Genomic DNA, 18,658 nt, shown 5'->3' on the forward strand with positions numbered 1-18,658 from the left:
AGTCGTGGCCGACTCTGGGGTTGCGGCACTCATCTCGCTTTATTGGCCGAGGGAGCTGGCGTTTGTCTGCAGACAGCTTCTGGGTCATATGGCCAGCATGACTAAGACGCTTCCAGCAAACCAGAGCAGCGAACATAAACACTGTTTACCTTCCCGCTGGAGTGGTACCTATTTATCTACTTGCACTTTGACGTGCTTTCGAACTGCTAGGTTGGCAGGAGCAGGGACCAAGCAACGGGAGCTCAGTCCGTCGTGGGGATTTGAACCGCCGACCTTCTTATCGGCAAGTCCTAGGCTCTGTGGTTTAACCCACAGCGCCACCCGCATCCCAAATCCACAATGGGATTGTATTAAAAACACCTAGCATCTTTTAACATTCTAAAATTCACCGCTCACATATGATTACCATTAACTGCTTTAAAAAGCTTCGTAAATTGAAAACATTTTGTTCCTGAACAACTCAGGAAACCAACATGAGACAGCAAATAGATCTCAATGATTATTCTTGGTGAAGCATTGCACTTACATGCTCTGATGAGATTTTCTTGAGAAGTTCAGAACTGGGTGTACCAACCACTTCCATTATTCGTTTCAGCTGGTCAATATCTGTACAAATTTAAGAAAGCTACAGGAAATGTGGGGAAATAGCAGATGAGCCACTTGCTTACATAAATTGCCAAACCTGTATCCAACCTCTGCTTAATCTACTCCGTTATCTAACGGTGGAAGTTTAGAGAAGTAGACTTTCCTTATGCCATAAAGCTCTTTGCAGACACAGTGCAATCTTATTCTTCACCAGACAATGGAAACTGAAACAGAGTTATACAGTATATGTCTTTAAGTCCTCGGCTATATTAGCTGAATGATCCATTGGTCGTTTTAGGAAATGATAAGAGAGTTTAGTAGAAATCTCAGATTTGGTTGTTATGAGAGTGTGATCCATCACCAAATACCGAACAAAGCTTGTCATTGTATGGGTGTATCAACATATATCACAGCCTACCCATACAGTTGTACCTTGGCTCCCAAACACCCTGGAACTCGGACGTTTTGACTCCCGAACGCTACAAAGCTGGAAGTGATTGTTCCGGTTTCTGAACATTCTTTGGAACCTGAATGTCTGACAGGGCTTTTGCAACTTCTGATTGGCTGCAGAAGCTTCCTGCAGCCTATCAGAAGCCAGGATTTGGTTTTCGAATGTTTTGGCAGTCGAACGGATTTCCGGAACGGATTCTGTTTGACTTCCAAGGTACAACTCTCTCTCTCTCTCTCTCTCTCTCTCTCTCTCTCTCTCTCTCTCTGTGTTTTATTAGCAACTCTCTAGGTCAGCGGTTCTCAGCTTGTGGGTCCCCAGATGTTGTTGGACTACAACTCCCATCATCCCTGAGCTCTGACCTTGCTAGCTAGGGGTGATGGGAGTTGCACTTCAACAACATCTGGGGACTCACAGGTTGAGAAAGGCTGCTCTAGAAGAAAAAAGGAATCACCCAACTATCCATTCTGCCAAAGCTGAAAGCCTTCACACTTCTAAGCCTACAGAGCGTGGTTTATTATGACAGTAGTCCAAGCACTAGGAGTGCACACAGTTCCTAGTGTTGGCTTTGAAAGGCAAAGCCCTTGTTTTCAGTGAGTACATACTGTCCCTTTCCTCTTCACAAATGAATAAGGAGAGCCCTTATCCACCCATGGTCTTTGGGAAACAAAGCCATCATCTCTTGTATCACTCAGTCTCTAACAGTGCCATTAATAATTGCAGTGGGGAAGGTTTCCCCAGGGTCTTGTTGTCTGCAAATCCATCTCCTTACAAAGGTACCTGCCTGCCCAGTTCCTATGGTTACCTTGCTGGAAGTGATGCTTCCAACATGAGTCATCAAACAACGATGGACACAGGATGTAAGCCTATGGAATCTGTATTCAAAAGTGAGTTCAGCACCTGGGATGCATCACCCCACCCATGTTGGTTGGTACCAGTGTTGAAATCCCCAAACGGGTTGCTTTCAATATGCTCCAAAACGGGAAAAGAACAGATCGTCTTCAGATAGTCCTGGGTGCTGCTAAATTAGAGAGGGATAATAATTTATATATTTAAAAAATTGTATTATTTTCCCCAGCCATTCTGGGCCAATACCCTGTGTTTTCCAAGGGAGCTATGAATCTTTTCAGCATCTCTGTTCTCCAGCCCAGCAACCACTGTCATTTTCAAGCTGTTTTTGTATCTATCTGGGTCATTATTTAAACAAAGCGTAGAAAAGCAAAGATTTTAGGCAGCCTACTGCGGCTTAAGGACACAATGTTTGTTACTCTTTATGACCATTATCGCGTCCAGCTGTGGGGGAAAAAAACAGTCACTTTAATGATTACTAATATGTTTGTTGTACCATTTGTGTGTGTGTGTGTTAAACGGCTAACACTGCTTTAAAAGCATATCCGTGGCACCAGCAATGCGAGACCCAGAGTATATTTGCACTTGTAGGGGGAAAGGATACAGTCGTTTCCAGGGAAAAGGGCCTTCCCTTTTAGCAGCTCTGCCATGATGCATCCAACTGACCAAATGTCAACTGCCAAAAGACAAAACAACCAATCAGAAGGGGCTTTTTTGCCGGGTTGCGGAGAATCTGCATGACAAAGGTATTCCCATCCAAGCCCTTAAGGTACATATTTCATAGCACAACACAAGGAGATTCCCGCCCCCCTCCATCTTACCTGTTTGATTATAGTGCATCCAATTCAACATGATTTCCGGGGCTCTGTACCACCGTGTTGCTACATAACCTGTCATTTCATCATCCGTTTGCCGGGCTAAGCCAAAGTCTAAAATCTACAGAATAATAATAATAATGAAATTCCCATTATTTTTATTATATAAATGGTCGAACCTATCTTTATTCTGGCTCTCATGACTCATCTAAGCCAACAACAGGAACATCGGGTCCATAGCTAACCCACAGTTCCAACAATTAGAGATTTCCTGCTTTCTCTCTGCTACCCAAACAGATTCTCCTACAACCAACTTGAGGTGTATCATAGAAAATAGCAGGGTCATTTGTAGGGAAAAAATAATGTGTGATGTTGCTAGATATAATCATGCAACCCTGCCACTTCTTACTGGAACCCAGAAGTGAGGAGGAACACCTAGGCTCTTTCTAGGTTGTTGACTCCTTTGGCTAGTTTCTCTTTCCTTCGCTGGTCAGAAGAGGCCTGAAGTCAGTATGAACCAACTACGAGGTCACCTAGAAAACTGAGCATTTATATTGACACACGGAGCTTGGCAGATCAGTGACAGTGGTGAAGGGGAATTTTTGGTATATTTTGGGAAGGTGCTAGAGGCAGCAGCTGGTTCAGGATTCACACACCAGTCAATCAAAACTGCAGAGTCCATAGGGAAACGCCGCCCCCCCCAGATGATTTGGAACTACAATTCCCATCATCCCTGACCACTGGTCCTGTTAGCTAGGGATGATGGGAGTTGTAGTCCCAAAACATCTGGAGGGCCAGAGTTTGCCTATGCCTGTCCTAACCTAAAGCATAAAGGGAGGTGTCCCAGGATTTAGGTATATAGGAAATTGCCTCATATCTGCTCAGACTATTGATCCATCTATCTCAGTCTAGTCTACTCCGATGGGCAGTCTCTCTCTGGGTCCCCTTTACATGCAGAGCATGTACCGTGCTCAGTCACTGAGCTATGGTCCGTCCTGAGGGCAACCTTTTTCTCCCAGGATGTGACGGCCAGTGACACAAAGCATGCACATAAAATCAGGCAGCACAAACCAGAAGGTGATGCTCTCTATCCATTATTTTGATTATAATTTCTCATAAACTGCTATTTCTCAGACTAACCCAGTATTAGTAAGGTGTGCCGGTCTCTACCCATTATTAACTTTTAGGAGGAATCTGAAAACATTCCTGTTCACCCAGGCATTTGGTGGCTGAAGAATGCTGCTCCTGGCAGCCCCAAGATCACAGAATGGAAGAATGTTTTTAACTGTAACTAGAGGCTTTTAATTGTAATTGCTTTTACAATGCTTTAGAATGCTTCCCTCCCCCTTCCTAAATTGTGTATCTGTTTGCCGTTCTGGGCTTCTTGGGGAGGAAGGGCAGGATATAATGATCAATGATCAATAAAATCTTTGTAAGATTTCTCTTTTCCTACTGTTTGTCTATTATATATAATAGCCACTCTGGGCGGCTTCCAACAAAATATTAAAATACAATAGTCCTTCAGATATTAAAAGCTTCTCTAAAACCGGGCTGCCTTCAAATGTCTCCTAAAAGTCAGATAGTTGTTTATTTCCTTGACATCTAATGGGAGGGCGTTCTACAGGGCGGGTGCCACTACTGAGAAGGCCCTCTGCCTTGTTCCCTGTAACTTCGCTTCTCAGAGTGAGGGAACTGCCAGAAGGCCCTCGGAGCTGGACCTCAGTGTCTGGGCTGAATGATGGGGGTGGAGACGCTCCTTCAGGTATACTGGACTGAGGCTGTTTAGGGCTTTAAAGGTCATTACTAGGGTCATTCATGGATTATTTCCTTTCTTTGACTATGAAACGAGGACAAAAGTGCACCAGGTAAAAACATCTGTTTTGTATGTCTTAGTTATAGATGCAGAGGCCTGAATCATTGTTTCTTTGACTCAGAATCTTTTGAGCATACTTGATCCAGAAAGCTAATCAGTAATGAATTCACTGTGCCAGGCTTAATTTAGCTTTTTATCTGCCTCATTAAAATATTCCATGAATATTAGGGGATAATTCAGAAGCCCTGTGACTTAAGCGTGTCATGACTTAGAGACCGACGTCTTTAAGACAATGGCTTGATGTAAAAAAAAATCATCCTAAATATCTTCCTGCCACAGCGATTTACATTCACTGGAAAACTGTGTTGTCCAAGGTATAGGTATCAACCTAAGCATTTTAATGCATTGCAGCAGCAAGATCAGATCGTAAGGCCCTCCCTCATATTATAGTATAGTCCCATCAAGCCTTATGCTCACGGAAGGTCATAATTCTCTGGACAGCTGTTGCGGATCTGGGATGAAAATAAAAGCATTTTCTATTAATTCAAAGCTTCTTCTAATTTTTTTTTTTTAAAACACACAGTACAAAAATAACCATTACATGGAGAGATTGGGTCATACTTTCAAGAGCACTTGGATAATCCACAAAGTCAATTACCATTCAATTAGACTTCAGCATTCAGGAAGTGTACTCTGACTGAAAGGATTCGGGAACATCTAAATACTTTGAAAAGTGCATCCCATAAACCAACTGATGCCAATTCAAATGTTTTCAAGTAGGTTCCCGGCTGACGTCATGACTCATGATGGTTGAGCTCCACTGGACTCCGGGGCAGTGCAGCTGTTTGGGCAGGGGAAAGCCAGGATGTATGAGGTAAAATTCCTGGAAATGCCCCTTAGGTGGTTCTGGGGAGTTCACTGCATCCCACGGTGTCGCTTAAACCCATATCAGCCAACTTGAAAGGCAGATCGGGTGTGACCTGGGAAGTATGTGCCTGCCATGGACGAACCTCCGTCTCCAGAATGATTTATGAGCGGTTCCTCACTAATTTGGAATATTGGCATTAATTATAAGGCGCTCCTGAAATTGCATAAAGGGCTGCAATCCATCAGCTGCCGAAAGGACTGGGTTTGGATCCCTGAGTGATTTTTAAGAAGTGTGGAAACCCTTACAAAGAGCTGGGAAAGAAGGGGGAGCACAAGACGCTCTCTGTTTTCATATGGTTTCCAAATGGTTTCTTTCTTTCTTGACCTCCTCTGCAAAATGAGTGAGCCATGTGTAGCCGTAGCTATTTTCAAGCCACAGAATTCAATAGGATCACTCCCATTCATATGTTTCTAGAAAAAAAAGGTGCTGGAACTCACAATGGAACTCTTGTTCAATGGCACCCACCTGAGAGGTGCCAGAACTGAGTTCCGGCGAGTTCCGGCTGAATAAAAGGCCTGGTTATGCCCATGTTTATAAACCACCTGAGGCAGTGATCTTCTGCACAGGGTTGAGCAGCAGGCACAATCCATCCCATTCATCACAAGATGGCCTTATACATATTCTCTGTGCTCTGATTATTGGTGGAAAAATTGGGCGTCGGAAGCAGAACATATGAAGATGGGGTTTTATATGCCACAGGCATATAAAGATATACTGAGCTTACCTCACAAATAAGAATAACAAAACAACTACTAATTAGGTAAAAATTGGTCTGCATCCCCAAAACAGACCAGCATGCTTTCATTCCCCCTCCCCATGAGCTAATAATTTATTTTTGAGATAAAATAAATTTACATTTTATACACACACAAAATGAATAGCCAGCAAATGAAATGAAACTTGGGCCAGATGAGACTCAACTGGCTCCTGTGTTAGAAAACATCACCTTTTTTATATCTCACTGATATCCCAAAGATTCGTAAAAATCAATTATTACCAAGTAAGGATGTGTTTGGTAGATGCTCCACAGTTAAGAGAACTTTCTTCCGAAGTCACTAAATCCAGAACTTTAATATTTGTATTTCTTTGGACATTTATATCCCGCCCTTCAACAAATCAGGATGAATTATTAAGAACAGCTTCTGAAAACAGTGTAGCAGGGGTTTTTTAAAATAAAATTTTGCTGGTGTTTCCTTTGGCTTTGTCAGGGGGAGTTTTTGTATATTTCAGTTTAATAGGAAGGGGATTCATCTATTGTTTTGATCATTGTGATTTCTCAGCAGTGGGTTGCAGGTTGCTTCATTATATAGATTCCATCCAGGATAAGGTCCCCGTAGCAGGAGGGTATTGCAAGGATAACATCCCTCGCCACAAGCTCTGCACGCAATTCTGGTGGCTGTGAGACCATTTCTCATGTTGCGTTGCAACAGTAGGTGGAGTAATACCCACTCAATGGGCATTGTCAGCTGCTGCTTTGAACACTACATGAACAATTTTGTGTTTGCATTTCTTCTTAAAACTGATTGGGATAGAGCAAATTAAAAAATCTACAATGTATAAATAAACAGAAGATGTCTTCTCTCGCTTTACAGAATGAAAAGTGGGATATAAACATAATTAACCAGGATTTCTCAATGTAGGATGATATGTTAACTTGAAAAAATCAGAAATAGGAGCATCTAAAAAGTTAAAGGTAAAGGACCCCTGGACGGTTAAGTCCAGTCAAAGGCGACTATGGGGTTGCGGTGCTCATCTCGCTTTCAGGCCAAGGGAGCCGGCGTTTGTCCACAGACAGCTTTCCGGGCCATGTGGCCAGCATGACTAAGCGGCTTCTGGCATAACGGAACACTGTGACGGAAACCAGAGTGCACGGGAACGCTCTTTACCTTCCCGCCACAGCTGTACCTATTTATCTACTTGCACTGGTGTGCTTTCGAACTGCTAGGCTGGCAGGAGCTGGGATAGAGCAACGGGAGCTCACCCCGTTGTGCAGATTCGAACCGCCAACCTTTTGATCGGCAAGCCCAAGAGGCTCAGTGGTTTAGACCACAGCGCCACCTGCAGCCCTAATAGGGCAAAACCAGTACAAACAATAAGGTCTTATAAACTGTCAGGTTAGACTCAGAGATGTCCCCACTCTGTTGGTGTGTCCATTACTATGTAACAGTTTAGCCTGTAATCCTAAATTCAAATTATCTGGGAGTAAACCCCATTGAACAGGACTTATTTCGGAGCAGAATAAGGATTGCAGTGTTAGTTAATACACATCTTCCTTTTCAAAATGCTAGTTCCAAACTGCAAGTAGTTGCTTGGTATCTGCAGCACCTACTATTTCATCTAGTTATGCAGGGCCTGAAATGGACGCAACACTTCTTGTGAGTAGTTACTGTAGAAATACTGCCCTAAAGAAAGGACCAAAACTTCCATAGTTGCTCATTTATTCAGAGAGCTTCCTGATCAGTTTTAAATTGGTCAGGTTTACAATTTAGTTTTTTACTCGGTACCACAACAACCATTAATAACAGATGCTGGCATGACAACAGGCACCACTTGTGTTAGTCTTGGTTCAAAATGTACCGAAATAATCAAAATAGCATGAATCCTACCCTTAATTCACAGTCTTCATTGACAGCTAGGTTACTAGGCTTCAGGTCCTGCATCAGAACAAAAAAGTTAAGAGCATTAAAACAGGGCTAAAACAAATGAGGTAAAAACAGTCTTGCAACTATATCAGAGCAACAAGCCAAACCAATGACGTGCTCACAGTGCATTATATCCCCAGTGCAACGTACCCGGTGAATGATTCCAGCCGAATGAATATACTGTTAAATAAAAAGAAAATAGGTGAGGTCAGACAACAAAGTCAAACGCAAGTGATTAATGATAGCTATTAGCTGTCATCCACTCAGACAGATGTTTTTGTTCTACGGTACAAAGAGATAAAGGTTAGCCTGTATTCCCACCTATGTGGCAAATGTTCAGTGATGTACGTAAGGAGCAAACGCACCAGTAAGAAAAGCTGCTGGTGTTTTGCAATTCAGTCTGTAATTTTTGCGAGTTTAAAAGCCCTTCCAAACACACTGTTTGTAACATAGTTTGCCTCTGACACCAGGGCTCCTCTATATCATTTCTCCTGTCGCTAAAGCAGCAAAACTTAAACATATGTGCCAATTATAGAGGAACTTACAAATCCCATTAATCCACGAATTATGATTTCAGCACTGCTGACATCTGTGTGGCACACTGAGCTGCAGTGTTTAACCAATATTTTGAACAGGTTGATCAAATCAATTAACTAAGGGTTAAAATGTTGTTTTAAACACAAGCAGGTATGGGAAAACCTATGAGTGCTTACCCAAGAAGTATTTTCTGTTGGGCAAGGCTTTTGTAGAATACATAATAAGGACATACAAGTAACATGAGCAGCAGGCATTATCTTAAGAGATGTTTCATCCTGTGTTTCAGCTCAAGTATGTTTTCCCCCCTCCCTCCATAGGTTTTACCTTAAGCCCTCGAAGTAACTGATATATAAGAAACTGTATATGGTCGTCTGTCAGTTTCTGGCACTTCACAATGTTATTCAGGTCAGCACCCATTAAATTTGTGACAAGGTACCTGTAAATACAAAGCATTCAGATGACATCCAATTGCTTCTAAAGTCTTTTTTTAATGTATCAGTGCTTTTTTTGAAAAGAACTGGTACACAGGGTCTCCTGGTGAGGCTCTACAAGCCGTGCTTCCAGACACAAGTAAGATCCAAACTACAGTGGTGCCTCGCAAGACGAAATTAATCCGTTCCGCGAGTCTCTTCGTCTAGCGGTTTTTTCGTCTTGCGAAGCAACCCTATTAGCGGCTTAGCGCAATTAGCGGTTTAGCGGCTATTAAAGGCTTAGCGGCTAAAAGGCTATTAGCGGCTTAGAAAAAGGGGGGGGGAGCGAAAAAAATCGCAAGACTCGCAATACTTTTTCATTTTGCGAAGCAAGCCCATAGGGAAATTCGTCTTGCGAAGTGTATCGAAAAACGGAAAACCCTTTCGTCTAGCGGGTTTTTCGTCTTGCAAGGCATTCGTCTTGCGGGGCACCACTGTACAAGAATCCAAACTACAAGGATCCAAACTACAAGAAAGAAGATTCCACCTAAACATTAGGAAGAACCTCCTGACAGTAAGAGCTGTTCGACAGTGGAATTTGCTGCCAAGGAGTGTGGTGGAGTCTCCTTTGGAGGTCTTTAAGCAGAGGCTTGACAACCATATGTCAGGAGTGCTCTGATGGCGTTTCCTGCTTGGCAGGGGGTTAGACTCGATGGCCCTTGTGGTCTCTTCCAACTCTATGATTCTATGATTCTATGATTCCAAGAATGTGACTTCCATGCATTATATATGGTCACAAAACTGAGGAATGGGAAAAATATGAAGACTCGGTTGTCACAAACTGTGGCTAAGGGAAACTGAACTCAGCGTAAGGTTTCTGGAATCGCAGGAGCGCACCCAATGTTTCCTTCCTCTGACATTTCCCACGGGAGGAAGCAAAACTTTGGCTCCTACCAACAGAGTTCAGTGCAGGATTAAGCCAAGTGTACGAAAGTTGAGAAACGAAGGCCAAGGAGGTTACAGATACTGTTAGTACAATCCGGCTGCGGGAAGGTTGGGCGAGCAACGCAGCCCCACATCGCCAACACTGCCCGCTACTGCTTTCAGGGTCTACAGATGTCAGCGGAACACAGGTGAGCGCATACTTTCTATAGAAATAAACAAGACTTAGGCATGCATAACTTGGGCTGGCCGTTTATCTTCGCAGCTTGCCAACAAGTTTAGGTCAAACTTTACTTACACTTCATTAAAATTTTCTATTGACGCCGCAGGTGTGAAAACATCTAGTAATCCTATAACCTGAAACAGAAGAAGAGGGGTTTTTATTTTATCTGGAGAAATGCGTGTGGCACCGCTATCTCTACTTACCAGTTTCGAATCTAAAATGAAGGATAATGGCAGCCCGGCACGGGATAAGGTATGCCAAAACCTAATGAAGTTAGTTGTGTCTGACCGATGAACATTTTAATAAAACTAAATGATTAGATGGATTACAAGCTCATTATTCGCAATTCGCACAGCCTGTTCCACTCACGTTTTCGTGTTTCATGTGTTTCAGTAATCTAAGCTCCCGGTAGGTTCTTCTGGCGTGAATAAGGGACTGGAAAGGTCTCGAAAGCTTCTTGACTGCCACCTTCTGCCTTGTTTTGGTATCATATGCTGAACTGAAACAAATGCAAATGCAAAAGAAAAGAAAAGGAATTTTACTATATTTTATAAAATTTATACATTGTTTGATTGTAAACAAAAACAAACCAACCCTCAAAGCGGCTTGCAAAAGAGAGTAAAATCAAGAAAAAAATAACAACACTACTTTAAAACATTCAAAAGATCAAAGTTACCTCAATTTTCTAAGCACCAGCTTGTCTAAACAGGAATGTTTTAGCGGGTGCCAAAAAGAGTAGAGTTAAGGCATCTGCTTAAGCTCAAAGGCAAGGAGTTCCAAAGTGCAGGTGCTGCCACACTAAATGATCAAGTTCCTACAAATGCCGAATAGGTATGATGTGGCACCTGTAAAGGTAAAGGGACCCCGACCATTAGGTCCAGTCGTGGCCGACTCTGGGGTTGCGCCGCTCATCTTGCTTTACTGGCCAAGCGTACAGCTTCCGGGTCATGTGGCCAGCATGACTAAGCCACTTCTAAGAAAACCAGAGCAGTGCATGGAAACGCCGTTTACCTTCCCGCCGGAGCGGCACCTATTTATCTACTTGCACTTTGTGCTTTTGAACTGCTAGGTTGGCAGGAGCAGGGACCGAGCAACGGGAGCTCACCCCGTTGCGGGGATTCGAACTGACGACCTTCTGATCGGCAAGTCCTAGGCTCTGTGGTTTAACCCACAGCGCCACCCGCGTCCCTTATGATGTGGCACCTGAGGTAATGCCAATTCCACCAATCAAAGTGGTTGAGTGGGCATCTGTAGGGTAAGGTGATATCGTAGGTAACTGGCCCCAAGTTGTTAAGAGCTTTATATACTAATAGTAACACCTTGAACCTGGCCTGGTAGCAAATCAGCAAGTTGTCCATAAATAATAATAATAATAATAATAATAATAATAATAATAATAATAATAATAAGAATTTATTATTTATACCCCGCCCATCTGGCTGGGTTTCCCCAGCCACTCTGGGCGGCTTCCAAAAGAATATTAAAATACTGTGATACATCAAACATTAAAAGCTTCCCTAAACAGGGCTGCCTTAAGATGTCCAGTGCTTTTTTTCCAAAAAAAGAGAGAAAATGTTTAGGTATTCTCATTTTGACTCATTTTATAGTTCAAATCGCGGAAAATAAATACAGTAAATGGACAAAAGAAAAAGATTCACAAAATGCTTAGGGGTATTTCTTTTTGAACTTAACTGTTATTATAATCCTTCATTCCTTTCATATGGGGAAAAACAAATCTCAAATATTATTCAGGGTTCCCCACACTGTACACACATTTATCATTAAAGATCCATTAACAAATACGCTGCTGAAGTAAAAGCAAACATTCAAACAACAAACTATTTTGAACTCCTTTTAATCGGCTGCTGTTAAGGTAAATAAAGCAAGTGAACTGGGTGCTTGCTCCAGTTCAGTGTTTGTTATGGCATCACACCAAAACGATGGCCTGGCGAATCGACCCAGACCTGCACATCTGTACCCAAGTCTTGCATCAGGTCAAGTAAAAACTGAGACAAGAATGCTGGGACAGAAACAGGGAACGACATTGCTAAATATAACCCTACCGGCATCAACAGGACCAAGGACACTTCTGTACTTCTAAAACAGAAAAGAGCAATAATAAACTTAACCAAACTGAGTAACAGACTTCAACCTCAATAACCTCACCACACCAGCGGATAAAAACCCAGAAACAAGCAGCTGCTATTGGGACAATAGCAGGCCTTTGCAGATGCTGACAGGATCAACCTTGGAGAATCAAAACAGATAGAGAGATAGCTAGCAATTCTCCTAAGGTCTGCTGAGCAGCTTACAGTTTCTCTTTCATTGACCGGACCCGAATATCTTGTTTGATGGCTATATATTTCCAAAATAAGCAAATGTCATTTGTGGGGGGAAGGTTCTTACTTACTTATTTCTTTCATTATCTTAACATAGCAACCTTTTACAGAAAACTCCTCAAATAAGTATTTATTTTGAGAACCTACCACAGGCATTCTCCCCAGGTGATATCTGTCGCTCCCATCTGCCATGACAAACACCCAGAGAATTAGCATCATTAATTTGGCTTCCTATCTCCCAGGTCCCCAAATCAAGACTCCATAGGGAGCACTTAGATCTGGATTCTGGGCCCCTGGTGAACAGACAGGAGCCTCTATTAATTACGGAGTCTGCCACCCTGTCTAGGTGTATCGAGTGTTAATTACGCCTGCCAAACAGTGGCATGCTGCATGCAGCCTTCTCATGTGCATCGTTAATTAAAGCCAACCAGCTTACAAGGCTATAAAAGGTTGCCTTAGGCGCCACTGACAATAAACAAACCTTCAATATAAATGCTTGAGGCTTTGATAATGTAGGCCTTGATGATTCAAAACCTTAACATTTTCTTGTCAACCCCATCTCCTATCAGCAGGTAGCTGCACAACTCCTTTCCTTATGATGCAGATGCTGTGTTTGCTGTAATGATTCCCACAACCTTACCTATGCAAAAGACTAATAATAATAATAATAATAATAATACCTTTACAGTGGTACCTCGGGTTACATATGCTTCAGGTTACATACGCTTCAGGTTACAGACTCCGCTAACCCAGAAATAGTACCTCAGGTTAAGAACTTTGCTTCAGGATGAGAACAGAAATCGTGCTTTGGCGGCGCAGCAGCAGGAGGAGACCCCATTAGCTAAAGTGGTGCTTCAGGTTAAGAACAGTTTCAGGTTAAGAATGGACCTCCGGAACGAATTAAGTACTTAACCCAAGGTACCACTGTATTGTCGATGTACAACCTATGCACAATGAAATTAACCGAGCCTGCCTCCCCCCCCCAAACACTCAATCTCATTGCACTCTGTGTGCTTGTCGCACAACACACCAACCCCGAAAGTCAGTTGCACTATACAGTCATACCTCGGGTTAGAGACGCTTCAGGTTGTGTTTTTTTGGGTTACGGACCTGCTGAAACCCGGAAGTACCGGAACGGGTTACTTCTGGGTTTTGGGAGTCGCGCATGCGCAAAAGCGCTAAATTGCACTTTGCACATGTGCAGAAGCACTGAATCACAACCTGTGCGTGCGCAGAAGTGCTGCTGCGGTTTGCGAATGTGCATCCCACTCGGATCACGTTTGCAACCCGAGCGTCCACTGTACAGTGGTACCTCGGATTAAGTACTTAATTCGTTCCGGAGGTCCGTACTTAACCTGAAACTGTTCTTAACCTGAAGCACCACTTTTGCTAATGAGGCCTCCTGCTGCTGCCGTGCTGCCGGAGCCCAATTTATGTTCTTTTCTTGAAGCAAAGTTCTTAACCTGAAGCACTATTTCTGGGTTGGTGGAGTGTGTAACCTGAAGCATATGTAACCTGAAGCATATGTAACCCGAGGTACCACTGTATTATTTTCCGTTCAGCAGCCTAACAGCCCACAGCCTAAATACCAAAAGGCTTTTGTCCTATTGTGGTGGGGGCCCAAAAATCCACAATAAATAGGATAATGTGAACCCCTATAAATCCTTGAGTGTGCCTCTAACAGAGATGTTATGGTAACCCGTTGCTTTATGAAACTGATGATTTTCGCAAGCTGCCTCCCCCATTGGGGCAGAAGTACAGCTAATATATGAATCACAAAGATACTGCTCATAAGCTAGAACATAAGTTGATACATGGTGCAAATGGATAACACAGGTTCCCAACATGCATATTAACACAATGTAACAGAAGTTAGTATTTTAACAGAGATCGCTGGGAATCAACGCTGAATCAACAGAAATTGCTAATGCTTATTGCGCATGTGTATTAAACATGAAATGAGGTAATGATGTACATGATTGGTGAAAATTGAAATCCTTTTTTTGAAATGTGATAAATACCACCGCCCCGACCCTTGCGAAACAATTGGACTGTAACCTATTGCCTAGCAGTAAACAATAATAGACCCCTAACTCCTCTTGTCTCTGAGTCTTATTGGCGTAAACTCAGAAGATAAGCCATTTTTGGCCCACAACACTATGCACCTAGCTGACTCGATCTAGCTGGCCTATTGTGTGCACAGAATGCCTTCAAATTAAGGTTACCGGACATCCCCGTTTCCCGGGGACAGTCCCCAGATTTAGAAATCAGACCCCTGACAAAATCCATCTATTTAGTAGGAAGTTAAAAAGGTCCCCGGATTCATTGAAAAAAATCTGGTAACCTTAACCTAATAGGCATCTAAAGCCATTTGCACATGCAGAATGTAGGCACCCTACATTACTTACATCATAGAAGCCTACACAACACAAAACACCGTTGCTGTATGTAGGTTTTATTTTATTTGTTTTTTATCTTATATTTTGGAAATGTACATCCAGGGGTTTTTTTCCCTTTTAATTTTTGGGGGGCCCCAAGAGAGTGGGACCCTAAGCTATAGCTTGTTTAGCTTATACGTAAATCTGGCACTGCTTCCTTCCAAAGGAGGCCAGGGTGGCATCCACATAAAAGTGATAAAACAGCTGAACACAGTTCCAACGCAGATACACACTGGATAGACAAAGCCTGCCTAATACTGAAGGAGAGGGAATTCCAAAGTGTAGGTGCCAGAACATGAAAAGGTTCTGTGCAGAACAGAACTCCTGATAAAATGGGTTATCTGCGGGAGGACCTCACCTGCAGAGAGGAGTGATTGACTGGGCACATAAGGGGTAAAATGATCTTTCATAATCTTAAATGATAATGGCTTTTCTGGCTAGAAAGCACAAAAGAGAACAAAGGCCTAGCGTGGGGCTTAAACTCTGCCAATCTATCTGTACTGCAAGATTTCCCCCTTGGCTTGCCTTAACCATGTTAATTTTGACCATGTAATGGTGGCATCTGAATGCATGCTAAGCCATAAATCATAGTTAAGCAAATATGCACATGAGCTGCATTGCTGGTGCGCACAAAGGCGGAGAGCTCCTATTCTGCTCCTTTATTAGTTGAGCAAGGAAACGAGCCACGGAGCGGCTGGCGTTGGCATTACATCTCCAGCCTGTGCTTGTGGTTCCTCTCTCACCAAACAAACCACAACAGGGTAGCCAGAAACAAGAGTATTTCATCCATGGTCCATTGCTGATGGGAAGTCAGGTAAGCACTGCTGCCTACCAACCACTACTATCTTGAAGGAATCCCACTCATTTCCCTCCTCCAGCCCAGTAGGTGGCAAGGGGAATCATTCTGCACCCATCCCACTGCCACAGAGGTAACCTGGAGTTGCAAAATCATTGCTTTGTCCTGTTCCGCTTTCTCTCCCTCATAGTTGGGTCAAACGACGTTCTCCTTAGTCATATTTACTTGGAAGTAATGGGACACGGGTGGTTCCCGTTGCTCTGTCCCAGCTCCTGCCAACCTAGCAGTTCGAAAGCATGCCAAAAAGTGCAAGTAGATAAGTAGGTACCACTCTGGTGGGAAGGTAAATGGCGTTTCCGTGCGCTGCTCTGGTTTCGCCAGAAGCGGCTTAGTCACGCTGGCCACATGACTCGGAACAAATGCTGGCTCCCTCGGTCTGTAAAGCGAGATGAGCGCCACAACCCCAGAGTCGTCTGCGACTGGAGTTAACTGTCAGGGGTCCTTTACCTTTTTAAAAATGGAAATTAATCTCAGGTAGGGTGCCCACTTATACATCACTAAAAGTGAAGAAATACCAGTACCTCACCACCCATTACCCGAAGAAGAAGAAGAAGAAGAAGAAGAAGAATCATCATCGAAGGCAAAACATGCAGAGTTACATAGGTTTGTGTATGCTAATCGATATGTACAGAGGAAAATTCAGAAATACAGTTAAGAACTTAATTCGTTCTGGACCTGAAACTGTTCTTAACCTGAGGTACCACTTTAGCTAATAGGGCCTCCCGTTGCCACCGCACCGCGATTTCTGTTCTCATCCTGAAGCAAAGTTCTTAACCCGAGGTACTATTTCTGGGTTAGTTGAGTCTGCAACCTGAAGCGTTTGTAACCTGAAGGGTCTGTAACCCGAGGTACCACTGTAGAATGGGAAGACCTGATACTAAATGTTGGACAACTTCAAGGTTTCTGATCTTCCTTCTAACCATTTGACTGGGCAGTTTCCAAACTGAGGTTGCCTTCAAAGAGAGGACTGTCCTTTGACAGCTATTCTAGTAGTAGGCTGCCCTCTGTTAAGTAGGACACATAGCCACTCTGCTTGCAAGTAAATCTGCACTGGACTGCAGGTGGAGCACTAAGCAGTACATCCTGGGTTTTTTAAGGGCTGGAAATAGAGAAAAGGATTGGGTGTTTTATCTGCTCATGCCGTCTTGCAATGTCATTGTTGATACTTGTATGGTAGCTCCTAGCAACAGCAACCTGCACAAATACAAGAACCCTTTCATTTTTTGCAATGAATTTCGCAAAGATCAGCACAGTCTTAATGAGAAGCAAATGAAAGCTTTCACACGCAGCCTGATCATATGCATATTTACAGGTAGACGAATCCTACTGAGTGTAATAGGGGTTACTCCAATTAAAGTAGTTCTAATGTGCATGAGATTGCAGCTTTAAATATTCCGCTCCTTACAGTGACTGTCATTGTAGTTGTTTCTGATGCCTTGCTGTCTAAATAAGTAGCCACAGCAATGTACAGTTGAAGGAAGGTCCATAAAATAAAATAAAGAAGGAAGAAAATTGAATTTAAACATCTCATTTAAGTTCCAAGAAGAGTGATGAGCAACACTGAACGGCAGACCTAAAACACTGATTTGTCCCTGGAGTATATAGTATGTGACTATTAATTGACTGGTTTGTCATTTAAAAGTCAGATAAAAAAGGTAAAGGTACCCCTGACCATTAGGTCCAGTTGCGGATGACTCCGGGGTTGCCCGCTCATCTCGCTCTGTAGGCCGAGGGAGCCGGCGTTTGTCCTCAGACAGCTTCTGGGTCATGTGGCCAGCATGACTAAGCCACTTCTGGCAAACCAAAGCAGCACACGGAAACGCCGTTTACCTTCCCGCCGGAGCGGTACCTATTTATCTACTTGCACTTTGATGTGCTTTTGAACTGCTAGGTGGGCAGGAGCTGGGACCGAACAATGGGAGCTCACCCTGTCGCGGGGATGCGAACCGCCGACATTCTGATCAGCAAGCCCTAGGCTCTGTGGTTTAGACCACAGCACCACCCACGTCCTTAAAAGTCAGATAATCAGATTTAAAACATCCTTAATGGTTTGGTAGTCCTAGTAGCAAAGCCAATTGTTTGTGCAGAGTCTCAAACTTGTAATATTTGCAGATGTTTCAGTCCACAGTGATCCACTGCAGGAAAATCTTCTCTTTCTACTCAGAGAGGAAAGTGGAAGTCAGCAAATAAGGAATGCAAACTCATCTTAAAAAAACGGTTTTGAAGACAGACGTTCTGGTCAGAATAAGACCATTAACTCAGGCTTTTCTCCTAGAAATTGCAAAGGCTTATTTCTAAGGAGCCTAAGGGTTAAAAGCTGGTATTACTATTTCTTTTAACATTAATTATCCCTTTCACAACTGCTTCTTTATCTGATGTGACACAAAGAGGAAGTGGTATTTGCCTACTATATAATGCAACACACCAGCTACACTCAGAGAAATGTGAAACGGATACTGGATATGTGCAATTTCGTATTGTTTTACTGGTTTTAGTATACAGCACTCTGGTCTCCTTAGAGAGGAAGAGAAGAATAAATATTTATTAATTCCTGTGTTGGGTGGTGGTGGAATGAAGCAACTTACAAAGTTACTACACTTTTCATCCTTGCTTTAAGGGATGTTGACGCAAATGCTAAAATGACAAACAGATTGTCATCATAAGACAGCTTATGAAACTAATGTTGCACTGAACCCAATGCATAGGGTTGCTTGCGATGCTTTTATCAGTAAGGTAACTGCAATGGGCTCAAATATCGTGAGCCAGTGTGGTGTAGTGGTTAAGAGCGGTAGCCTCGTAATCTGGTGAACTGGGTTCGCGTCTCCGCTCCTCC

The 18,658-nt window shown here is 43.1% G+C and overlaps 1 protein-coding gene across 2 annotated transcripts in view; it reads right to left on the minus strand.

Annotated features, from left to right (window-relative positions):
• The window catches only part of MAPK11 (mitogen-activated protein kinase 11), a 57,740-nt gene that overhangs the window by 13,064 nt on the left and 26,018 nt on the right, over positions 1-18,658 (minus strand). For both annotated transcript variants that reach the window (XM_082242481.1, XM_082242480.1), the window contains exons 2-9: positions 10,562-10,691; positions 10,268-10,326; positions 8,942-9,053; positions 8,231-8,260; positions 8,045-8,092; positions 2,704-2,818; positions 2,487-2,558; positions 527-606 (exon numbers count right to left, since the gene is read on the minus strand). In XM_082242481.1, coding sequence (XP_082098607.1) covers positions 527-606; positions 2,487-2,558; positions 2,704-2,818; positions 8,045-8,092; positions 8,231-8,260; positions 8,942-9,053; positions 10,268-10,326; positions 10,562-10,691 — 646 coding nt within the window. The remainder of the gene's footprint in view (positions 1-526; positions 607-2,486; positions 2,559-2,703; positions 2,819-8,044; positions 8,093-8,230; positions 8,261-8,941; positions 9,054-10,267; positions 10,327-10,561; positions 10,692-18,658) is intronic.

The sequence above is a fragment of the Podarcis vaucheri genome (assembly GCF_965113315.1).
Source record: "Podarcis vaucheri genome assembly, contig: SUPER_10_unloc_1, whole genome shotgun sequence".
NCBI classification, from domain to species: Eukaryota; Metazoa; Chordata; class Lepidosauria; order Squamata; family Lacertidae; genus Podarcis; species Podarcis vaucheri.